Genomic DNA, 26,862 nt, shown 5'->3' on the forward strand with positions numbered 1-26,862 from the left:
AAATATTCTATTACTATGCTGTAAAATCTTAATTTGTATTTCTTGAGTCTTTTGATTCGAGTTGACCTGACCTGGATGAATAACATGTGGAATAGAGTTTTACGGTTTTTAAGCTATGGTATACAGTGTGCAGTCTCATTTGTGCGGATGGGAAGAGCACTTTTAAGGCCAATGAAACCTGATTCCAAGAAGCTATACAAATATAAATGATATCAACCATCGAATCTCCCATGTGATTGCAAAAGCAGATAAATCATGTATCAGTGGATCAACAAGCATCAGGTAGCAACCTATAATTGGCCAAACCAGCACATTGCAAAATCTGAAGCCGTTAAGTGGACAGGCATCATATGATTTGTGTGTGGCCCATCCTGAGAATCAAGCCAGTATACTTATCAAGAGGGTACATGTAAAAATATGGACTGTTGGTTAACCTTTTCAAACTATCCAACTTTTTACATGTTTGCCAATATGACCAGCAAAACGACTTGATAATTGATATGGGCATGTCATGATCCATGTCCAAGATATAGTATGTGAGTCACCATGACACGCAGGGTATTTCTGTTTGGTACTTGCAGATGGGTTTGCTTGTGGTGTTCTCCTCGAGTTGAGAAGCTAATGCACAAGATTTCAAGATGCGTGGTGCACTCGAGCGTGAATTAGATGCCAAAGATATCGTAGATTGATATGGCCACTAACAATGGGCCACGGCTGCCAATGTTTAAATTGACCCAACTCAACAATTTCACATGTTAGATTAGATACAAAAACTTAATATGGAACACATTTCGACAAAAAACTATTATACATGAACATATGGCAATGGGATTCTGGGAAGAACTTCACCCATTCAGTAGATTGCTGAAGTGGGCCGCACTGCCCGTTCTCTCTCGATTGCCTTGTACTTTGAAGGAAAACTGGGAAGATGTTGACACTACAACAGGCTTGGATGATGGTTTTCAAGAATCGCTCCAGCTATCCGTGTCATCATCTTCGTCACTACCAGCAAATGCCTGTTATAAATAATTTTAAAAAAAAATAAAAAAATCAATTTCAGTTACTGGTTGGGATGAATTACATAACATTTTGGTACGGAGCGATAGCAAGAAGATGAAAGGAATGCTGACTGCGTAGGAGTTCCCAAGGGAACAAGATGCGGGCCACGTCATACTTGAGTCACGGTGTAAAAATAAGGCTGATAGGGGCCACCTATGCCTTCGATTTGAGTAAAGAAATTATGGCAGCTTGTTTTGGGTAATGTTATAATCAAGAAGTTAAAATCCTCAAATCATTTTGATTTCTAGGTCATTGCCCTTCAAATGGCGGATCCCACAAGATGAGTGGAACCTTTATACACATTTGCCATGTCTCCCGGAACTTGCCAATTCATGGATTTGCATTGGATTTGGATTTCGTAAATCTCAAAGTCCACTTTTGAGGAGTGAAGCTTCAAATCCCTGGATTTTGGAGTATTTATTGTAATGGAATAACTTTTATTGCTTTCAAGCAAGACTCTCATTTTGTGGATTAGCAGTCTTTAGCTTTTTCAGGGATTTAGATGTGCCCCAAAACTAATGGAGTTTTGGGCTTGTGGATTCCACAAACTTGACAAATCCTCTAAAAAAACAAAATAAAATAAAAACAGAGAATAAAATGAAATAAACACAGGGAGTTGAAATCAATGGATTTCTCAAATCCCAGCTTCACCCAAACAGCCCTAAAGAATGCAACAGTTAGAGAGAGGATCTAATGATGAAGACCAACCTGGCGGATTGCATTTGCTTTCTCCAAAATGGCAACAACATTTAAATTTGTTCCAGGACCCCGAATGATGGGCTTTGCAGTGCTCGCTGGCTTCAAACTGAAAGACTGGAGAAATCAAGCAATTCAATAAATCAGAAGCCAAAATTGATTGCAAGATGATAGATTGATACAAGGAATCATGCCAAGCAAATGGAGATGTTTTTTCAGTTAAAACCTTGGATCGTATCTGTTCTAGCAACGAATTCCTTTCATCCAACTTTGGCTTGATTTCGGGTCGAACCCGTTCTGATACCTTTCTCAACTGCAAAACCATCAAACAGCTCAAAAATTCAGAACCTAGATCTTCCAATAAACCACCGAGATCCTCACATTTAAGGAAGTTTTGCCAAGCCAACATGCTTTTCAGACATTTGAGCCATGCATCAGGTGGGTCTCATTGTGTAGATGACCCAGGCAAAAGACCATGCCAGTCAACTCATCAGGTGGGCCATGCATGCACATTTTATTTGCATTACTAGCAATATTTTTAACTTATGCGTTGTTTTCATACATATGCCTCACCTGATAAGTTCTAATTTTTGGGCCAGGGCATCAACACTAGGACTCACCCAATGCATGTGTTTGGATGCCCGACACATGCTAGGTGGGCATGTGTCCATGGGTCCATGAAGCTCACTTAAGGATGCAATGAACTTTGTTTACCAAGCTTCTGTCATGTGCAGCAACGGCCTCAATCAGAGGATCTCTCTGTTTGGTGGGCTCTGACTGAAGATCCCCATTTGGTTTCTCGTCTTCTTGGGATTGCAGCAGCATTGATGGATTCGGAGGCTGTCCCATATATCCCTCTGATGTCTGCAAACCATGTAGAGGCTCCTCATCTTCAATGACTGGTGGAGGTGTTGATGACTTCGGAGGATGCCCCATCTCTCCCTCTAAATTTCGAGAAGCACGTTGAGATTCCTCATCAGCTACATTTGGTGGTGATGGGAATGAATTCAGAGGCTCTACCATTTCAACCCCTAAAGTTAGAGCACCATGTCGAGTTTTCTCATCTTCTGTAGTTGGTAATGGTGCGAATGGGTTTGAAGGTTGTTGAGGCTTGTCATCTTCACTAATTTGTAGTGGGAGGAATGGATACGAAGGCTGTTGGGGCTTCTTGTCTTCTATGGTTTGTAGTGGTAGGAAGGGGTTCGTAGGATGTAGAGCTTCTTCCCCAAAAGGAAGGGAATCATTCCGAAGCTTTCCGATTCTCCACTCAAGAGGAGGTAGTGGCGGAAGCGGTGGAATGTCCTCCAAATTGGTGTTCAGAGGATTAGGATCGGGCAGTGGAATACCCATGAAGGGCCTGTTTGGCTGCGGTTCAAATGACTGTACATGAGCTGGTCCAGGGACGAGCAGGCCAATGCTAGGAAAGACTGGTGATGATGTAGCCGAGACATTGGAATCCAGTGATCTGGTGGGTAACTCGGATATTTCATAATTATGGTTGGGTGGAAATTGTATACATGCTTCTGGCTCGGATGAGGTGCAAGCCGTAACATCCTGTGAACATACAGTCGGCCCATTGATCATGTCACTGGTAGCAACCACAGGTGAATCTGGCTTTTGCTTGGATTCCAATGGTTTAGGATCAGCTAGTGGAAAACCCATGATGGGTCTGTTCGGCTGCGGTTCAAATGGCTGTACATGGGTTCGTCCAGGGATGAGCCGGCTGATGCTAGGAAATGCTGGTGATGACGTAGCAGAGACATTGGAATCCAATGAGCTGATGGGTAACTCGGAGATTTCATAACTATGGTTAGGTGGAAGTTGCATACATGCTTCTGGCTCTGATGACGTGCAAGTGGTAACATCCCATGAAGATACAGTTGGCCCATTGATCATTTCACTGGTAGCAACCACAGGTGAATCTGGCTTTTGCTTGGATTTCAATGGTTGCTCGATGAGATGGTCCACTGGAGAGGACTCTGAATGGGCCTTCCAGTAGTCATCCTTATTGGTGAGAGCAGGATCCATTTCTTTGAGAGATTGCGTTCTTTCAAATTGGGGGTCGGAAGATTCAAGGCCTTCTTCCTCTTCATGGGAAGATACCAAATTGAGTTCCATTCCAGCTTCTAATTCACGGCTTTGTTCAAGAGGAACTGCTGGCTCTGGGAGGAAATGAGTCAACAGAGACGCCACATCCTTTTCAGTCTCGTGAGGATGACTCTGGTCAGGAGATTTTGGTTCCAGTGCCTGATCACTTTCTCTCAATTTCTGTTCACGCTCTCGATCGCCTTCCCTCAAAGGAATGGAAGCATCTGAACCACCATCGGGATGTAAATCAATTTGGGAGTCTTCAAATGACATGGGATGATGAACATGATCAGGAAATTCAGAAATGACAAGATCTGTGGGATCAGGCTGACATGGCTCAGTGGTTGGATCTGTGGGACCCACTACTGGTTGATTTGCTTCATTATCGGTGGTTGGATCTGTGGGACCCACTCTCTGACCATCCAATACTACATGATCCTTTTGAATGAGCATCTCTCTGATTTCCAGTTTACACTGATCTGAAGCTGTCTCACTGGAAAGACACTCTTCTTGCAACTGTACATGATGATCTGATGTTGCTGGAGAACTGATCATGGGATCACGATCATCACAATCAGGTTTCTCAACAGCAAACTCAGCCACTAAATCATCCGAGTCAGCATGGACCTTAACAGGCAACATACCTACTGGAGATTCGGATATTATAGTTCTGGATGCTGAATTGACAGACCCATCCTTCACCTCAATCTCCGACGCATTAAACAATGCTTCCGGCTCGACAAATAACAATGTTTCTGTTTGTGCACAGGCTACAGGAGCTTCTGCCATATCGCCTGCTTGATCCTCATGAGATTCTGCATCGAAGTTCTCAGACTCATGCGGTCGGATGTCTGTGGTCATTTTCTGACATTCATGCTCCACGAATTCATCACTTTCCTGCAGATCAACAGTGGGACTGCTTAGTGGGGCACTGCTCTCCATTTCTGCAGTCAAGCCATTGGGCAATGCATCGATCGGATCAGTGTGAGTGCAAAGGGCAGGTAAACATTCAGGTGGCGATGTGATATCCAAACACACATCTGTGTCTTGTTTCATCGAGCTGATGAGCTGTTCTTCTTTAGGTGAAGTCTTCAAGGTTGGTGAATTGAGTGGTTCTTTCAAGTTCTCAGAAGCAGCAGCAGTAGACGAAGAAGAATCTTCAATATCTCTTGCATGATCCTTCTCAAGAATAGCATTATCTGGTGTTCCAAAAGGCAGGCCAGAGATATCAGAGTCTTGCAAATCATTCAAAGTGCAATCAAGGGGCCCACCTGTCAACCTCGCAGCAACAGAACAGTCTTCAGCATCTTTGATTCCCTGAGGCATGTCTGAAATATCAGACAAATGCACCAGACCATCAGAAGAGGCATCATGGACCCCACTGTCCAACATTTCGCAAGCAGACAAGCTTTCGGCAAAAGCTGCACTCTCTGCGTCTTCAGTTTGGGAATGAACGTAAGAGACTTCGGGCACATGTAACAAGTCATTACCTGAATGCTTACCCATTTCTTCAGTATTGAAAGACAAATTTTCAGTTGGGTCTGTTCCAACAGAACAATCTTCAGCATCTTTTATTACCTGAGGCATGTCTGAAATATCAGACGAATACACCAGACCATCGGAAGAGGTGTCATGGACACCCCTATCCAACATTTCGCAAGCAGACAAGCTTTCGGCAAAAGCTGCACTCTCTGCGTCTTCGTTTTGGTAATGAATGTAAGAGACTTCGGGCTTACGTAACAAGTCATTACCTGAATGCTTACCCATTTCTTCAGTATTGAAAGACAAAATTTCAGTTGGGTCTGTTCCAACAAATTGAACTTCGCTGACACTTGCACCAGCTGCATCTGTAATGCAAGAGCTACAAGATGCTTCACCGGATTCAGAGACGAAACTTGGGATTTCAGATACCTCGTTGATGGTCCCATTGACTACATCTACCAAAGATTCTGGAGGTTTGGTTCCTGGATCATCACTGCTTGTTTCGGGAGATTTATCATGGATTTCAGCCAGGGGCATGTCAGTGGATAGATATGCTTCCGCCTCTGCATCACCACTTGACGAAGATGACAATTTGCCAGCAAAACCAAAAAACAGATTTTCATGTGGCATGTCAGACATGGCATCTTCTGGGTTAAAAGACTTTTCGAACTTTTCATGCATGTCCAAGGAAGTGATTCCATTGGCTTTAGGCATTTGTGTATCAGCGCAATTGCTTAAAGTGTCCGAGTCAGAATAGCTTGATCTTTGCTTCTTCAGCGAACAGTTCCAATCATACAATGTGCCAGAATTTTCAACTGAAAGGGTATCCAGCTGCTCATGCAGATCCAGTCGTTCTTCATTTGTATCAGAATCTGTCCCTTGATTTATGACATTGAAGAAACTCCGCTCGTGCTTAGCTCGGCTCTCTGTATCCGTCTCCATTTCTGACTCCATGGTCGCAAGGGCATCCATGTAATTTTCCATCTCACTAGCTGCATCATCTGACCCATACCCGTCATGGCTGACTTCTGTCTTGCTTTCGCCATCAAGCAATGCAACCTTTTGATCCACGGGGTAGATGGCGGCATGGATTTTCTCTGCATCATCGGATACAAACCCATCATCGCTGGCTTCTGTTTTCCTTTCGCCAACAAGCAACACATCCTTTTGATCCACCGGGTAGATGGCGGCATGGATTTTCTCTGCATCATCAGATACATACCCATCACCACTGGCTTCTGTCTTCCTTTCACCATCAACCAATAGATCCTTTTGATCTGCTGGGTGGAAGGTGGCATGGATGTTTTCCTCTTCGAAATTGACAGACCTGTACATGTCATCAGCATTGGCTTCCTTCTTGTTTTGTATATTAACAAACACATCCTTCTGACCCACCTGAAGGAAGGTGGAATGAACTTTCTCAGCTTCAATTTCATCATATCCATACCCATCAGCATTATCTTCCACCTTGCTTTCCCCCTTGAGCAATTCATCCTTTCGATCCACCTGGTGAAAGGAAAACGGGATTTTCTCTATTTCAATTTCCCTGGCTTCCGTCTTGCTCTCACCATCAACTAATGCATCATTTTGACTCATTTCGGGAAGGGCGGATGGAACTTTCTCTTCTTCAAATTCAGCAATTGGCTCAGGCATGGATTTCGAAGCTTGTCCTTCCACTATATCCTGACCCAACTCATCCAAGGAAGGTTCAAGTAGCTCTTGTCTATCAGAAGGGGGGATTTGGGTTCTCTTTATCTGCATTACTTCGCTATCCAAACCCTCCAAACCAATATCGCGTATTTCAGGAGCCAGTTCACTAGTATCACTTACAGAATTTTCAAATTGAATATCAAGCTTGGGTGGACTAGTTTCGAGAATATGCTCCATGTAGCTTCTTCCCGTTCTTGAATTGAATGAGGAGCCATTCAAGTGCCTCCTCTTCAGCTTTACACCTTGTATAGGAACCTTCTTGGAAGCATTTTCGTTCTCATCAGAAAACAATTGGCGCAATCTGCAAATTTGAATCTAAGCTAAACCATCAACCAATCATTTTAAAATCAGTGCCGTGAAGGATAAATATGAGGACTTACGTGGAATTGAAATGGGATGTCGAGAAGATCTCCGGGGTATCTCCATTTCTCCAACGTGCTCCTTTCTTCTGTTAGAGGGAAATGAAAAGGCAGCTTTCTTAGATATCGGCAAAGAAGCATATAGCATGAAACAGCATGCCATTTAATTTCCATTATAAGATGAGAAATGTGATGGCTACTTGGGAGGGTTTTGAATTCTATTCTCCATAAATGTGCCAATGTAGCATGTGTGTTCAAGATTTGTGTCATTCATTAATGTATATGCTGTGGCCCAAAATTCATGCCAATCCGGTCATCAGGTTGGCTCCATACTGAGTAAGATGGCCTGGCCCAAAAATGACACCAGTAAACTTATCAGATACATAGTGTTATAAATAGAAGTTTTGGAGTACGACTTGCATGGAGACCAAAACCAGTACGATTCAAGCCAACTGTTCCATCTCAGTCGGTTTCATTTCTGTCTCGGTCTGGTAACTTGTTTCACTCCCACCAAAACCGAGAAGTCCTGGCCAAATCGACTCAGTTTCTAAACACCTAAAACCATGATCGGACAGGCCATGCATGTCTAAAGACAGTATAGTGTTTGAAAAACTTGCAGAAGTCCACATTTGATGTATAAATGGCCCAGCTGATGAACAAAAGTTCTGATTTATCACCAGGCCATCTGTGGGCATCTACAGGGCAGATGTCCATTAACACACTAGGTTGGCACATATAGCCGCGCTGAAAAGTTGCATGTAGGCTTAACACAGACCATGAGGACATGAATTTCTTCATCATTTTCTGGCCAGCAACTTCCCATTATGAGGTGATTGATTGCTAGAAAGGTTGGAAGTATCTTCCCAAACTGGTGCTCATCGCCCGACACATACCACCATCACCAATGAACAATACGGCTGTATCAGCCCGATGCAGGGGCAATACCCAGCCGTATCAGTGGTGAACAATATGATATCCAATACTCCAATTTTAAAACCCTGATTCCTATGGCAGTCACATACTACCTTTAATAAGTGAAGACAAACAAACCAGGGTGATTAATCCATGAGTAGTCTCATATTGTATCAAAATTTTCAAAAGGTAAACTACATAGGATAGTTATATCCAGTTTCAAGTTTTAACAAATGCAGAAATCCCCTAAAGAAATGATAGTGTTAAGAAGTTGTCAGAAATCCCCTAGCGAATATAAAAACACCCCAAATTTGAAGTTGTCAGAAATCTATCCTTTGGGAGACAAACAGGGAAAGAATAACAATGTGGGTTACAACCATCTTGGAAGGTGTTTCAGGAAGGCAACCACTTTCTTTTCCAATCATGAAATGGGACATTTAACTGTGGAAGGTGTTTGTAGGGACGCAGTCAATTGGTTGTTGAAAGAATCGATTAACCTAGGTAGCTTGCTTTCAACGTCAATGCTCAAACATTTCATTTTCCTTGATTCCTATTGTTGTTAATGTATTGGCTACGACCCTTTCTAGGGAGGATACTATAAGTACAGACATGCATTGGGTATTCTGTTCCATTGTATGATTACATTTTCTTGTTATAAAGTAATGCTATCCATTAAAAATAAGGGGTGTGCTCAGGTGGTACTGCTACCACCATAAGCTATGGGGGTACTGGACAGAAGTGGGACTCACATGACGTATTCATGACATCCAACCAGTCCATCAGATGCATGACCTCAAGTTACCCTGGCACACAAAACTCAGCCCGATCCAAACCTCAGTTGAGCCACCCCAAATGGAACAAGGTTCGAGTGGAAGCCCGCCATTGATTTTAATAGGGGACCACCATGTAGTGAATCTGCAACCTAAGCCATTCAGACCCTTTGCATCTGGCCTTGATGAATGGACAAACTCAAAATCAGGCTCTTTTGTATTTCAGGTGGGCTCCGATGCAAATTATGGGTGGGTGTTCCCCTCAAACGTATTTCCTTTTCTGTGGCCCACCTGAGTATTGGATTGGGCAGATTTTTTCTATTTTTATTTTTATCTGGGGCTAACATGAGCTCAAGCACCTGATTTATGGGTTGGCTGTCCTGCATTACACCATGTGCGCCCCACATCTTCCCAGTAAACAGAAGGTAACCTTATGGTGGTAAAGAAGGTAACCTTATGGTGGTACCAGTGTTTCAAATAGCGCCCGTAGTGTAGTGGTAGCGTGGCCGTAGCACTACGTAGCGTCCCAAATAGTGTAAATCCCCTATAGCGTACGCTACAGCTACGTAGCGCGTAGCATCCGTAGCGTAACCTACAATGTATTTTTCACATTTTCTTTGTTTCTAATGTTGAGGAATGTGACACTTGTGTTGTACTTAGTACTTTTAACCTATGGGATTTTTATTTCTTTTTATAATTGTGACTTGTGGTTTCAATTAGACATTATTAATTAAAGTGGTTTGCTTAGAAAGTTGTTGATGTGATAATTATTTGATTTGGCTTATATATGTGGATTGACTTTTGATAAATGATAACTAATAACTTTTTTGAACATGCTTATAATTAATAAAATGAATCATCTTTTAGGCATTTTTATAAATTTTTTTCCTTTTTTTCACTATTTATTATATTTTTCGTATTTTTAAATTAAAAAATAAAAGTATTGTGTAGTTTACGCTACATGCTACGTATTTACGCTACATGCTATAGAGGGCTGAGCACTACGCATCACGCTACCGCTATTTAAAACACTGGGTGGTACCAGTACCAAAGGAGTGCACCTGAAAACAAGATTAGAAGAGTAGATGGGCTACATTATACTCGTCTTAGCTTTATTGATCAATTCATCAATAATACTAAATTAATCAAGGTTAGAACTACATTTTCTGAAAAACAAAAGCAGAACTATAACAATACCAAATATCTTCACTTTCCTGACGGAACATGGACTCTTAAAGAGTCTTTAGGCATTTCCTACCTTGATTTTACGGGCTTTCGTTTCTCGTTGAACCTCAACTTTTTTCTTTCTAGAGTAGGCTATTTCTGTCTTGAAAAATGATGGGTCTGAGTATCTCTTCAAACATGCCCCAGCACCAGCAATGTCAAACCTGGTGGTAGCAAGGGAAAATATTTTAGGTCAGAAAAACATATATTTGTTGGTGCAAGAGTAAATAGGTTACTGAGACAAATGCTACCATACTTGTCCAGCAAGAATAACCGAGGTGGGCCACGGCATTCTTCATAGGAGTCCATGATAAATCGAGGCATATCTCCTGTAGTGATTAGATTCTGGTCCATTCGGAGATTGGCATGCCAGTCAACACCTGCGAAAGAATCGTATACATGCCAATACGATGAGTGAAACAGCAACATAATGGACAATGCAGTGGTCAATCATCAGGAATTATTTCAAGTAGCATTTTTTTCAACGGTATATTTCTTCAAGCAGCACAACCATAAGGATTCATTGTCAGTTTGGGCATATCTACAAATTCAGCCAGGAGGCGGACCATCCACCACCAAGAATGAGATTTGGGGATGATGGTTCGTAGCTGCCATCATCCGATTCTCAATTTGGGGAGTGTTTTGCTGACAGGAGCATTTAGTGTATCTGGCCATCCACATTTTGGGGCATGCACACACCACGGGCATGTTTGGATGCACCTTCCAAAAGGGCCTTTGAGGGCTAAACGCCATTTTGATCCAAATGAAAGTTGATCTTCTGCCTTTGGATGCACTTTACAAACCCCCGTCTAGTCTACCACTCGATAAAATAGGCAGTAAAATGCTGCCTTGACAAAAACCAATCTGATTGGTTTTTGCCAAGTCGACCGAAAAAGCAGCAAGCTTGAAGCCTCCTTTTTCGGAAACCCCCTTCCAGGAAGTGCATCCAAATGGGCCCCAAATGTTTCCAAATCCCCAAAAAAGTGTGAATGCCCATTCAATTTCATGAGCATTCTGGTGTTCGTCCTCATTTATTGCATGGTGAAGTACACCTATGCTGGAACAGCTGGCGCTACTGCATGGGATTGTAATTCTTTTGAGGTACCGAACATGTGACTGTGGATTGAGGGAAATTCTCAAAATATAATAATCAGGAGAATGAAATGGAGATCCTCTTGCCCTCAGGAGGCACTACCCAAAGTTCAAGGAAATTGTTGCGGAAGTTTGATACCGGCTACCAACTTAATGCAATCCTCATCCCTTAACTGAGCTTGGCTCCTAGGCAGCAAGAGCACAAACTTCCACTGGTGGAGTTGAACTGAAGGCATCTCTACGTGTGCACGCACACACACACACACACAATCTCTATTTCTTTGAACTTTGGGTAATGGCTCCTACGGGTAGGAGAATCTATCCTGATTATTATATTTTGAGAATTTCCCTCAATACCAGTCATTGGGATAAGGCTTAAATGATGATGATGATGATGATAGAGATGCCTGTAGTCTGGCAAACAAATCACAAGCCAAAAACTATCTGTAGTTCATGGAATCTTTTCTTGTAAGCCAAGTGCATAGGCAGCAGTTCTTTTCTCCCACGTGAATCCGCTAGAGCATGGTATTTTGTTTCATTCATAGAATGGACATTTACTTGTTCAAGTGAGAAAATGAAAGGCTAAAAGAAATTGTTTCTCAACAATTTATGAAGTTGAAACCAAATTCCTGATTAAAATGCTAAAATAGTAATGCGCATCCTCATGTATGTTATTCATAAAACCGTGATATTTATAGAAAAGGGTTTTGGATCCAAGTACATAGTATACATACCAGACTAGAGAAATCAAAATAAAACTGTATGATATTTACAGAAAAGGGTTTTGGGTCCAAGTACATAGTATACATACCAGACTAGAGAAATTAAAAATAAAAATAAAAAATAAAAAAAAGGAAGAAGGCCAGAGATCTGTTAAACAATGTTGGAATATTCACACAGTACTGCGGATCCTTTAAATAATAAAAAAGCACAGAAGGAATGCCAAAATTTTCAAACCATACTGTGACACTGAATCCTTTAAAAAATGAGAATATCTGAGCTGGATACTCGGATACTCAAAGGTAGTGATAAGGGCTCCCCCTTCCACAGGACCTGAAATCTAGATTGACTGTAATTGTCAATTCTAGAGGTATTGGTTGGTTAGAATATGTTACTTATCAACGAGGCAACAAATTCAACTTGTGATAATGTTAGGGAAGTATTTTAAGTTTTAACAAGATTATACTTATCAGTAGTGACCAATCATTGGTTTGCCAATATCCCGACAATTTGGAGTTGATCCATCAAACCCGATCCCCGCCCTACTCGATGCCCATACTCATACGCGGGGTAACGTAGAACCAAAGACATTCGGAACAGTTCAATAGCACATCAATAGGGAAACAACAGAAACTGGGAAAATATTGAACATTATAAATGATGCCAGAGATAGAATTCTCAACCACAAGGTCTTCACACACAAACACCAATTCTACGTCAATATTCGAAAGGTCAAGTAAATGAAACTGAGCATGTATAAATAAAGTTAATAAACAGATCCCTAACACATTGGTCCCAATCAAGCAAGACATGATGATGATCTTTCAAAGAAATAGAGTACACAGGTCAGATTCTCAGATGAGGGTAAGGATAGGGTATCCAATTCCCAAGGCTTGAGATCCAAATCCACTAGGATTTCCAGAACTATTAGTTATTTCCAATTTATAATTAGCTTACCAATTCATCATCATCATCATCATCATCATCATCTAAACCTCATCCCAACTAATTGTGGGTGGCTGCATGAATCCTTTTCCACCATTCCACTCTAAGCAGGGGCCATAGATCATAAAGTCTTTTCTTTGAGATCTAGATGCTCTTGATATGAAATTCATTCTCATCCCAAGGGAATAATATCTCAGGAGCAGGGGGGTTGGTGATTCCAATCAGGGTTGGAGGACATAAAAACTGGGCTAAAGATATGGAAGGAGCAGGATTGTGGTGCCAATCATATTGTTATTGAAGGAAATTCTAATTGTGCCATCTCTTGGGTTTTTGTGTCCAAGTCGCCGCAATGGGAACAGTTTTTATTGTAAAAGAAAAATAAAAAATAAAAAATCAAAGCCATGCTTTGTTTCTTTTAATCATGTTTCCAGGGAACATGGCTCTTGGGCTTGCTAAATAGGGTGTTTCTTGTGCTTCTTCCTATATTGGCATCAAGGTATTCAGCAACAGTAACAAGTAACGTATTGGCCGGCCATGCGATCATTACTATACAGGCTGTAATGGCCTTTATGACCCCTGTAATGGTCATTGCAGTCCTATAACATTCTTCTTCTTTCTTACGTAAAAATTGGAAAAACTCAGAAAAATATGAGGATCCCACAGATATGTATTTTTTCTGGTTTTGAACATGCATTTGATAGTGTAACGGGCCATTCTTTAGTAAGAATGTCATCTTGGGGTGCTTGATACTATTTAACTTGAGACTGACTCTAAAATAATAAAATTCTTATATTTAGGCTTCTAAATATCTAATATCAATATATAACTGTCTATAAGTCCATGTATGAGCAATGATGAATTGGATGTTATGTAATAACTATATTTAAGTTTCAAACAAAAGTCAAACATGATGTGGATTAGAACCCAATACATATACGTACAAAAACATGAAGGAAAAATGAAAAGAAATGACAGTTTTCCCCTTCCGATATTTTCCAACTTGATCCACTCCACTTCAATTTATCAAATCCCACTCAATTGTGTTTTGACCTTAGAATAGTCTTGCATTTGGTTTAAAATTAGTTTCTAAGCTCCTTTAAAGGTTGAAATGAATAAAAAAAAGTGGAAAAATAAAAGAAATTTTGAAATTAAAATCTTCAAAACAACAGCATGTCAGCCCTGTAACGGTGCTGATATGGGGCATATCGACTCGTATTGCCCAATAAGGTTCATTTTTTTAAAAAAAAATTATAATGGACTGATTCACCCCCTGCATCACATAATAGGGGTGACCTTTTCCTTTACATAATGGCTTTTATGGCCATAACATAACTGTTTTTTAATACCATGATTGGCATCGCCTATCCATTATCTTTTAATAAATTCAGTTATTTATCCAAAAAATTAAAAAAGAAAAAGAAACTAATCCTGATGGACAATGATTTAGCAGAAAATAGTGGAAAAAACAGTGTGAATGGTAAAGTTCCCTACCAGGCGATCTCTTCCTCTTTGCAGGCTGTATTACTCTTTAAAAAATTATTATTATTATTATTTTTTTAAGAACCAAAAAGAAATATTGACGCAAGACAATCAACCACTTGCTCTAAAAGCTCGAACTGATAGAGCATGGCGAATCAATCCCTTTATCTCATAGCCCAGGCCCCACATCACATGGGTACCGCCTCACACGAGCCACTCGCCTCACACAGGCTGCCCACCCCGAGTGTGTCCCTGCATCCCACAGGCCATCTCACTCGAGCCTGGTGTGAAAATGCCCCTGCATTAAATATCCTACTCCTAACCAAATTATGAAACATATTTAGAATTTAAGGCAGCATGTGGATGCTCAATTCAATTGAATTGCAATTATCCAATTCCATAGAGTGGGAATGTTTAATGTGGGGTGAGTCCCACTCATTTTGGAATGAGAGATTAATCCGCCAAACTGAAATTATGAATGTTTCATGTCCAACTTGAAATGCATGGAATTCCAATAGGGGTAAGAAGCAAGGTTGGGAAACTCCCTGAGTGGACTCATGACCTCCCCAAGTTGGCATTTGGCCCCTCAAACCAAAACTGAGCCAAAAATCAGAAAACTTGCCCTATACGGAAACAAGGAATTTAATTCGACTGAGTTTTCCAAGTTTTTTCATGACCTATTGACTCTCTCAAGTCAAACGAGAGTAAGAGACTCATATGCGTCATGTTGTTTTCACTGAAGGGTGGGTGCGGCATACCAATTCCTTGAAAACTCAACCTTCTCGAGGTTCGTCAATGTTTCAAACCACCAAGGTAAAGACAGGGATCAAGATTCTGAACCTTCTCCAGGTTGTTTTCATTTCATTGACAAAACTCAAGTCAACCTTGTCGGATCATGACTCAACAAGTTTACCAACTCAAATTATTCCCACCAGGTAACTAATATAAATTTTATACTTTTCATCTAAAAGGTAACTTTTGAACATGTTTTCAATTTCCATATCGTATTGGTTGATATGGCCATTATAATATCTCTATCGGCTGATGCAAATACCCGAAACAGAGTGAAGCAGCCAGGCTAAAAGAAATTGGTGGTGATACCAGCCCGTATTGGTTGATATGGGCTGTATCGATGCCAAAACATGCACCCCATATTGATTACAGGCCGACAGGCATATAAAAGCCAATTTTTCTTCTTCTTTTTTTTTTTTACTTTTCTTTTTTTTCTTTTGTTGTTTTCTCCTTTTTTCCCTTCATTTCAACGTTCAAGAGGAATTTTTATTTTTTATTTTTAGAGATAACTGCAAATTTATAATAAGTTACTGCCAAAAAGCGGAAAAGAATACAACCTATAGTTACACTAAAAACCAAGCTGAAAAGTCAGCAGACACAGCTGTTTTAACATAAAGGGCCCAATCCAAAACAGCGCTTTTCACTAAGGGCCTGTTTGGTTGAATGTAATTACAAGTATTTTCATGTAATTTCTCTCAAATCAGCACTAAATGCATGCATCAAACAACACCACATGCGTTTGAAAGGGAAGAGGAGTTGTCCCGGATCCAATTTCATGATAATTCAAAGCCAAAGCTTGGTGGACCCCACCATGATATATGTGTTATATCCACTCCATCCATTCATTAGTACAATCATTTCAGGGCATGGGCCCAAAATGAGGCAGATTCAAAGATCAAGTGGACCACACTACATAAAATAGTGGAGATTGAACACTAACCATTTAGATGTTCTTCCCATAGTGTGGTCCACTTGAGCTTTGGATCTGTCTCATTTTTGGAGGCATACCCTAGAATGATCTAGCCAAATGAATGGATGGCGTAGATAAAACATATACATCATGGTGGGACCCATAGAGTCCACCTTGTTATCCGAACCTAAAAGTTCCTGCAGTCAATGTCATACATCATCCCTTCCAGCACAAACTTCCATAGTATGTAATTAATGCTTAAAAAGTGTAAAATACACTACATTTCCCATGAAATACATCCCCAACCAAACAGGCCCTAAGAAAATAATCTCTTCGACATAATAGCTTTCAAAACATTTTACACTACAATTCCCATGTAATTAATCCTTCTGTTGAAAACATTTACTGTTTTGGGTTTTCCAGATAAACCAAAAAATCCCCACAGCAGCAAGCCTCCAAATAGCTTTCCGAGAATTCTCCACCGCGGCTCCATGCTAAGCCCAAAGCAAATGATCGATGGAGGCCGACATTACCCAGGACCCTTGAAAAGGAGAAATGAAGTGAAGCCAAACTTTGCTTGCGAAAGTACAATGGACAAATAGGTGATCAATTGATTCCGCATCACTCATACACATCAAGCAAATGTTGGGAACAATTAGGCCTCGCCTTTGGAGATTATCAATGGTTAGCAGTTAGCACTCTTTTCCTTCCCATAAATCAAACGAAGGCCATGATACTCAGAGGGGCTCCATAGGACCAAAAGTGAAACGAGGATGGGGACTCCGACTTAGAAATGAATTTGTAGAAAGATCATATCGAGGAAGCGCCAGAACTATGTTCTTTCCATATGATCAAGTCTTCTTCCTGACTGAGGCAAAGGTTGGGTTAACTTTAGATAGTCGAGCAAAGTAATGCACTCATCAAACTCATCATTAGTCAAATTTCTTCGGCAAGGAGGAGGGTAGACGATAGCACCTCCCTCTATGGAGTAGCAATGATCAACCCGAATAAAGCGGTCTGTAGCAATTCTGGCAATGCCCAGGAAAAGATTTTGCAGCGGCCTTTCACCACACCATGTATTTAACCAGAAACGGATGTGATTTCATTTCCTTTTCTAAGAGCAAAGGAAATGCCTTGACGAAATTTATACTCGGTTTTTACAATAGTCTTTCGAATATGCGAAGCCATAAACAGCAAGGAAGACTCTATGGTCCAACCCGACTATGCCTTTCTTCCATTCTTTATGTCTAAAGTCAATGCATTCATGTGCATTGAGGGCGGTGTCAAGAATCTGTCTCCCCAAAACAAAGGCTCCTTGATTCTGGGATATGATGCTAGAGAGAACGCTTCTAAATCTGATGGCCAAAACTTTGGTTAAAATTTTATTTGGGCCTCCTATAAGACTTATAGGACGAAAATCGTTTAACTGTTCTGCACCTTCAATTTAGAGAAGGGAAGAGAGAGAGAGAGATCGTGGTCGGCCAGGAGTCTTCTTCTTAGTCTTTTTTTTCCTTTAATGCTTTCTTTTTAAGAGACTTTAGTTTGATCATGAATATGATCGGCTAAACCTCTTAGCTAGGGCTAAGAGGTGAAGCTTGTAGTGTGATGGGATTGTTTCTATGGCTTTGATTTATGTTAAGTTGAACTCTCTTTGATTTGGTTTGATTATAAGGAATATTCATAGTTTTTTAATGGTTTATTGTGACTTAAATTACAATGGATCTGCGATAGCTTTGAGTATGTTATTTTCATTATGATTGTGAAGTTAGGAAGCCCTGTTGTTCACCATCGTCTCATGGACATGGTTGGATGATGGAATCCTTCCTAACGTTCATAACTCTTTCAGATTGGTTGTGGATTGGTTAAATTTTGTTGTTTGCTTTGTCTCATGGGCATGTTTTTGTGATGGAATCAATTCTAATTCTCATACCTCTCATCTCTTGAAAACTAAATCAAAGGAAGTTCAGATTTAGATTTTAATGGATTATCTTCCAGTTGGATGAAGATGGGACTCTGATTCTAGTTGTGTTTATGAATCAAGCATAGATCTCCCTGATCTTTACAAGTGGATCCTTAGAAACCCTAATTTCCCACCTTTGAATTCTACAAGTTTTAGTTTAATAATTTACCATTATTCTCTTAAATTCTCCTGATTAGATTACATCTTTTTCTAGTTCTAGTTCTAGTTACTTTCAGATTACGTACAAGGTTCAGTCCCTGTGGATTCGACATCGGTCTTACCGAGATTATTACTACATCGCGACCCTACACTTGGGGTTGTGAACATGGTTTAATGGTGGTTTGATAAGTGCCCATAGCTCAATGTTAGAAGGGCATGATTCAATATTTAAGTCTTGGATTCGAGCCCAGCTTACATATATTGAAAAAAGAAAAGAAGTGATTACTTATTTGATAAATAGATAGATTGGCGCATAACTTTTATAATTTTCTTAATTGCCTCATGTTTTACTTTTGGTGTTCCGTCGAATGAATTTGATTGATTTAATCGGAATCATTTGTGGATTCATTGGAATGTTTGAGTTGATGTGAACTTTTGAAGTGGTTTCTATATATTTACCTAAGATGTGTAATAGCTTTACAATGAGTTTCATCTCATCATTTTAAAACATTTTGATAGTTAAACTATTTAAGAAACTAATGTGCTTCTATCCATAACATATAGGATGTAAAATACATTTAAAAAAAACACATATGGATTGTCAAGGTATGTCGTTCCTGAGTGTCTCGGGCATTTCGAGGGCACTTGGGCTAATGCAACTACACTAGTCACAAAAGGTAAAAGGAAGAGGAACTTTAAAAAGGGAGGGTGTGCGCAAACCGAAGGGGTGCCGGTTTTAGAAGTTTGGAGATAATGAATTCCGACACACACACACACACACACACACACACACATGTATGTGTATGTATGTATATGATGTAGAGGTTTGGAGTGCAAAAGGGTAGTCTTTGGAGGGATGTGTTGGGTAGGAAGTATGGGATAGAAGAAAAGGGGTAGATGGACAAAATCTTCATCAATGTATATGGCTTCTTAACTTTGAAAACCTATGGCATCACTAAGAGACAAGTATTAGTGAGGAGCAGTGTTTAAATTATCGGCGACATTAACGAATAGACAAGTATTAGCAAGGAGCAGTGTTTAAATTATCGGCGACATTATCGAATTGTCGCCGATATTTTCAGTATCACTGGGTCATCGATATCGAACACCACATATTTCGTTTCTCTTCCAGATATCGGCGAATTTTCGCCGATTTTTTCGGATTTTCTGACAATTTCAAATTTTCGCCGCTAAGTTACTATTTCTATCCAACAACCACCCTGTTATTGAAGACAGAAAGGGGAAATTTTCGGCATTTTCATCCAGCTACAAATTCAAGCAAGGTCCAGATTAAATACTCGAAAAAAGAAGAAATACCTTTTTTTAAAAAATCTCCTTTTGCAGGTGCCTGGATTGCGGGGAATGAAAAAACTTGAAATTTTGGGAATTTCAGCCAGGGTGTAGGAGATCTTCCGCCGAAATTTCCTCCTATTGCAAAGAATCCGCGATTTTTGCATTGAAGGGGCTTGAAAACGCTTCAATTCAAAAGAGAGAATTTGATTTAGGTTTTTGAAATGGGGGTTTCAAAAAGGTCGGCTTCAACTATTCAACGCTTTCCTTTTCGTTTTTATTTCTTACGGACATAACAACCGTGATGTGTCTGACTGTGTGGGGCCCTCATCAATGTATGCATCGTATATCTACACCTTCCATTAGTTTTTCCATGTAAATTTAGGGCATGGGCCGAAAAACAAAAGAGATCTAGAATTCAGGTGGACCACACCACGAGAAACAATGGTCGTTGAACACCCACCGTTAAAAACTTTCTAGGGGCTAGGGTCCACTGTAATGTTTATTTCCCATCTAAGTTGTTCATAAGGTCACATATAACTGAATGAAAAAAAAAAAAAAAAACATAAATATCAGCTTGACCCAAAACTTTTGTGGCCCACGAAAAGATTTTAATGGTCAATTACCATCGTCTCTAGAGGTGCGGTCAGTGGTCCACTTGAGTGTTGGATCTACTTCATTTTTTGGACCATGCCTTAAAAAGATTTGGTAAAATGGATGGATGACGTGGATATACAACATGTACACTGAGGTGGGCCTCATGGACAGGTCCCGTCCCACCCATGGAGGCAGATTGCATACTAAGTAACTCAGTACCCTAAGCGTACTAAGTAAACTTTGTGGGGCCCATTGTCATTCATGCATTTTATCCACTCCGTCCATCCATTTTACCAGGTGATTTTAGGTCTTTAAAACAAAAATGAAGCATATACAAAGTTCAAGTCGACCACACCATTGGAAAAAGTGTGAATTGAACATTTACCATTGAAAAGTTCTTGAGAGCCACAGAAGTTTTAGATCAAGCTGATATTTGTGTTTTCCCTTCATCCATGTCTGTGTGATCCCATGAATAGGTTGGATGACAAATAAACATCAATAGGGGCCTTAGAAAGGTTTCAACGGTGGAAATCAATACTTCCACTGTTTCTTGCTGTATGGTACACTTAGGCTTTGTGTATGCTTCAATTTTGAGTTTAACCTCTAAAACGATCTGGAAAAACAGATGGACGGTGTGGATAAATCACATGCATTCACGGTGGGCCCAACCGAGTTTACTCAGTACGATAAGAGCGTACTGAGTAACTCAGTATGCAATCCGATTTCCCCACCCACCTAGCTGGAAAAGGACGCGGATTGGCAGGCACGGATTGGAAACTACTGAAGTGACGTCACCAAGCTCTGTGGACCCCACCATGATGCATGTGTTGTATCCATACCGTCCAACCATTTTTAGAGATCGTTTTATGACATTACAAAGAGAATGAGATAGATCTAAAGTTCAAAAGGACCCCACCATAGAAAATAGTGGGGACAGTGACATCCACCGTTCAAAGCTTCTCAAGGGCCACAGCAGTTTCCGATGAAGCTGATATTTTTGTTTTCACTTCATCTATCTCTATGTTAACTTATGAATAGGATGGATCTCAAAAATACATCACTGTGGGCCCTATAAATGTTTCAACAGTGGGTGTGACGGCTCCCACATTTTTCTGTGGTGGGTCCACTTGAGGAAAAAAAGGCACCACTGCATTGATGCCATAGTACAAGAATCAGTTTGATCTACTAGTCGAGTGGGCCGCATTTTGCAAAACAAATGTACAACTCTGACAACTAGGGTGAAGCTTTTTAATTGTCCACCTATTTCCCATGTTAGGTCTTATTTGGATCATAATTATTTTTGAAAAACATGTATAAGGTTGGATCAACCTGATGGATGGATTGCATCTTGTACTAATGTGTCATGCTAACACGTGCGTTGTGTACATCAATTTTATAACGAGTAGATTGGTATTACCCAGGTAACACTATAGTGGGTGTTTCCCTAACCATGGGGCCCACCTTGATGTATGTGTTGTATATCCATGTCATCCATCAAAATTTTCAGCTCATTTTATGACATAGTCAGAAGCAGATCCAAATCTCATGAGGACCACATGGTACTTGGAATGATATCTTATGATAGCGCATACTTTTAAGCCCCATTAAATGAAAACTTATTGTGTATGCATTCTTTGTGCAAATTTTTTTATTCCTAAATATGCAAATATGTGTATTTAGGCATCGCTTGAAGTTTCATTGAAAAAATCCACCGTTTTCCTCATGTTTCTCCTGTTTTTCCCACATTTCTGGTTATCGGCGATAACGATATTATATCTTTATCTCTGGTTAGCGAAACTTGTAGCGATACCGACAACTCAAACACTGGTAAGGAGTAGGTTTCTCTCTGGGAGATAGAAGAAATATCAGGTCTTGGGAGGATGTCTAATTAGGTGATCAAAAGTTGAGTCTTGTATTCCCCCCTCTAGCAGGGATCTTGATAGAGGCAAATCTATTAGCTGCTTGATGCTTTTCTTCACATGAGGAGGAAACTATTTGGGCTCCTCATTGAGGAAGAAATCTGAATGATGTAGAGGTTGAAGAACTAATCTGGCTTTAAGATATGTCGAGGGCGGTGCATCCATCAAGTCTAACATCAAATTCGTTGGTATGGTTAAAAGAAAAGTCAGGTAAATTTTCGATGAAATCCTTCTACATGATGCTTGGTGTGGAATGTTCGACACATAAGATATGCCATACAACTTTTGTGTGGAGCTAAGGTGCTCCCCCAAAGGTGGCAGCTTTAGTTGGTTAGTGGGTAGTAACAAGGTTCTTACGGTGGATAATTTGTGCAAGAGGAACATGGTCCTCCCAAATGTGTGCTTGATGTGCTATAAGAATAAGGAATCCATTGGCCACCTTTTTATTCATTGTTCGTTTGCCAAGAAATTGTGGGAGTGTTTTCTCAATTTGTTCCTATAGCATGGGTTTCCCTAAGCTCCATTGAGCAATTTTTCTTCACCTGGCATGGCAGGAGTACCGGGAAAAGTGGAAGAGAGTTTGGCGTATTTGCTTATTAGCCGGATGATGGTCCATCTGGTTAAAAAGGAATAATCGGTGTTTCAGGAATCGGAAGCGTCAAATTTTGGAGGTCTTCAATATGGCGAATAGGCAAGAGCATCTACCAAAGATTTTGTCCTCTTCCCTGATATTGGGTCTCAGTTGTAAATGGTTTCTGAGTTTCTTTTTTGTTTTTTTCCTTGTATTTTTTGGCTTTGGCCCTCATTTAATAAAGATATCATTGTTTCAAAAAAAAAATAACAGAACATATTGACTCACCTAAGGCACCAAGTTGACTTGCCCAAGTCACTGTTTGCAATAGGCAAAGTGAAGTCCGATTCTTAAGTTTTTTTAATCATGGTTTACTGTCATTACGAATGAAAATGATGCCAGCCAACTCCACTTTGATAATTTCTTCCATCATCATCTTCATTTGACCATATCCCAACTGGTCATTTCTTCATTATTAAATTAAATCATTGCAATCCAGTTCAATCAAGTATCCAAATCCACCCTAATTATAACAAAATTACTCCTAGTGGTTTGCCCCCCAAGGAACTATAAAAAAAAAACGAAACAAATCCATAACTAATCCCATCACTAGTACTTGGGCTAAAATCTGAGGTTCAAAATGATGAAATCTCTAATATGTAGAATTAGTCATTATAAATCTTAAAATGAACTAGAAACCAAACAAAAAATGAAGATATTCAAGCACAAACTAATGAGGAGAAGTTTCCATATGCATGACTCTGTCAGTAAATCAATGACAATCAATCATAAAATAAAGATTGTTATGCTTTCGATGTGTCATGCGATATCATGATTTCAGGGCTAGAGATTCCGCAACTGTTGATAAAACAGTAATTTAGCCACTTCTTTTCATTAGGCATGCTAACCTGCATTTTGGGTGCAATGTGAATGACTGGTCTGAGAGAGAATAGCCTTCTCAATGGATGGGAACTCCGCCTCCACTTGTTCGACTCGAATCATCAACCCATGACCTCTAGCAGCTGTGGCCATCACTTCTTCATGCAAGTCATGGAAAATCTCAGCCGCAAACCTATAGCAAAAAAAAAGAAAAAAAAGAAGAAGATTGTCATCATCTAGAAACTATTTTTGTTTATTGGAAACGTAACACAACCAGGGATTGAACCCTAGATCACTCACACACACTACAATGTCTCTACCAGCAACATCTAGTAAGTGGTAGACTAGTTATGCTCATAATTATGACAAACCTGTTAAATGATAGCTTCAGTGTTGCAAAATTTTGATCAGGGTCCATTTGATCATCAGAGAAAGACATGATAAGAGTTGACGACCCACAGATACGTCGTAATTATTACAGCTACGCCACTCTTCCACTCCATTGTTTAGTGCCGAAACAACTGGATATCTCGATGGCAAAGAAAGAAAAAATTTAAGGGCCTCTTGCATTTCTCTTTGTATGGATTTGTTGCTAGACAACAAAACCGAATACAAGGTGGCAGTACTCACTGCACTGCATCAGGTGATTGTCTTTATCAAAATTTTCTTCCATGCAGACCAACAAAACAAGCAAATATTCGACCTGATATAAAACATTTGTTGGCATTAAAAATTTGTAGAGTGGACTCTAATGTGTGGAAAGCTATTGATTTGATTGGGCAGGATATAGGGAGGACATTTGGTCCATCCTTTGTGGAGTGGGCCGCATGTTTAAGGCACAAGGTTTTGGTGGGCAGAGACAAAATGTACCCGATTCCAGAAAGACATATGGATCAGGGAGTAAATTCTGGAGCTAGCTTTCCCCTCGTTTTCTTTAGCTGTGAATAAAGAGGCTTTCACTAGCGAGTTATGCGAAATTGTTGGGGATTCAGTTGTATGGAATGTCAGCCTACAGAGAAACTTGAGGGATGCTAAGATGGTGTATTTCAATGCTCTCTTACAGATCCTCTACAAAGTCTAAATTGACCCTTCAAATGAGGAATGGAGGGTTAGATGTGGTCTTCAAGGGGAATGTTCTCCTCCAAATCTGTTATGTCTAAGCTCTGTTAAACTGGTAGAGATGTGCATCCCTGTGCCTATGTGTCGAAAGTTCCCGCTTCACAAGTTCAGGCATTTGTGCAGACAGCTTCACAATTAAAATCCTTTTTTTAAGGCAATATTTTTATTGACCCAATTAAAATTCTTAATGTTAATAATCCAAAAGAAGCAAGGAATTGCAGTTCCGAGTATTGCCCGATGAGTAGAAGTTTGGGACTAGGCTTGGCAAGTGTTTGGAGTGAAATGGGTGCCTAGCAGGTGTGTCTTTGAGCTTATTGCAGGATGGCCTGCTGGTCCATTTTTGGCTCGGGGTAAATTCATGTGGAAGCTGCTGCATTTTCCCCGGGGGGGGGGGGGGGGGGTGGGATTTTGGAGGGAAAGAAATGCTAGAACTTTCAAAGGGAAAGTAGCATTGTGGGAGACCCTTAATGCGGGCCACTGTGTCTTTGACACTGGAATACTGGAATAGGCATTAGTTTTGCCAGAATTTGTGGGTTTATCATATGCAGGTTTGAAATGTGGCTGAGATTCAATTGTTAAGGGATGAATCATTTCTCGGGCATGGCTATTGGAGCTATGGTATTTTTGGCTGTCTTTTTGTCTTGTTTGCTTCTTCTTCTTCATTTCGGTTTGTGTTTTTGGCATGTGGCTAAGTTGCTTTTAAATCCAAGCGGGTGACGAGAGGGTCGACCATTTGCTTTCGATCTCTAGGGCCTTGTATTTCTTTTTGTGGTTTAATGAATTCATCATTAAAAAAATTTATAATTAAAAAAAAAAAAAATTTAAAAATGCTTTTTTGGGGATGTGTGTTGCCAAATCTCTCTCTCAAAAAAACTTCCTTTCCAAATTTTAAATGGCATAACTTAATTGCCCGAGAACATCTAATATGGTACCTGCCAAACACCTGTTGAAATTTGTAAAGAACTGACGTGCTAGGGAAAAAAGCACCCCATATGCTTAAACAAACCAAATAGGATGAAATTTGCAATCCAAAATGTAATCAGCCAAACAACCAGACACCAAAAATGCCAAATCCAACCACACATTTTCAAACAGAAAATCACGACCAATTATCCTCAATAAAAAAAAGGATCTAGAACATGAAAGTGTCCCCAAATGTTAGAGAGAGATATAGGTGTTATTATGAGTCTACAATGTGAGCTTATGCATGGTAAACTTAGATTGGTGATCAGGACCATTGACGTGGTGGATCACAGCTGAACAGTTACAGTAATTGCACAATCCAAGCTGTCCAAGCATTGTATGTTTCACCCTCAATGTAGGACCTTTCGTCAACTTTGTGATAACCAACCATGTCCAGACCACCAATTGAAAGCCGGCTATCATAGCCAAATCGCCTTGATTCCTGCACCATGGACCATTTGCACCAAGGCCCCGAAATCAATGGTCATAACCACCATACAGGTGCACTAAGACTACAGTTGAGATGTTTTGGTTGCATTATACTAGAAAAGGACCCAAAATTCACAAACTTGGGAGTTTTTACGATTCTAAAAACAAAAACCCACATTCGAAAAAACCCCAACTCAACCCAAAACCCGACCACATTCACTGCAGTAACCGAAACTCAAATCAAACAAAACAACCCAACAAAAAAAAAAAAAAAAAAAACGAACAAACAAACAAACAAAGAAGGTACCAAATCGAAGAGAGACTCACTCAGCAAGATCGCCCAACTGGCGAAGGACGCCAACAAGGCCCGCCATGGCGACGCCTTCCAGGATCGCTTCGGGATCATCCCGATCGGCAGACCTGTACAGCTCCGGATCTGCTAAGCCGTAGGGGTTCCTCAGCTGGTATCTCGAGATGGGCATCTCCTATATCGGTAGACGGACTGATGACTGAGGTGGGTTTCTTATTTTGGAGGGATTGGAATCTCTTTTAGGATTCCACCATTAGAGCTCTGCAACAGAACTCAGAGAGAGAGAGAGGGAGAGGGAGAGAGAGAGAGAGAGAGCGAGAGTTTGAATGAATATGCAACGGAGGATGCATCGAAGACAGAGAGTATTAAATGATAAAGCTATAAAAAGGACGGAATGAAAGGAGGAGAGATCTTAAACTGCGCAGGGT

General features: G+C 40.3%; 1 protein-coding gene across 1 annotated transcript; it reads right to left on the reverse strand.

The window, feature by feature from the left end:
• Positions 1 to 662: 662 nt before the first annotated feature.
• On the reverse strand, positions 663 to 26,862 carry LOC131253487 (protein SCAR2-like). The gene is made up of 9 exons (XM_058254510.1): positions 26,452 to 26,862; positions 23,643 to 23,806; positions 10,557 to 10,680; positions 10,335 to 10,464; positions 7,416 to 7,483; positions 2,470 to 7,336; positions 1,982 to 2,068; positions 1,768 to 1,872; positions 663 to 1,016 (listed from the first exon to the last, which is right to left on the reverse strand). The coding sequence occupies exons 1-9, from the start codon at positions 26,604 to 26,606 to the stop codon at positions 963 to 965; spliced, it is 5,754 nt and encodes a 1,917-aa protein (XP_058110493.1). The 5' UTR covers positions 26,607 to 26,862; the 3' UTR covers positions 663 to 962.

This window comes from Magnolia sinica, chromosome 8 (assembly GCF_029962835.1).
Source record: "Magnolia sinica isolate HGM2019 chromosome 8, MsV1, whole genome shotgun sequence".
Classification (NCBI taxonomy): Eukaryota; Viridiplantae; Streptophyta; class Magnoliopsida; order Magnoliales; family Magnoliaceae; genus Magnolia; species Magnolia sinica.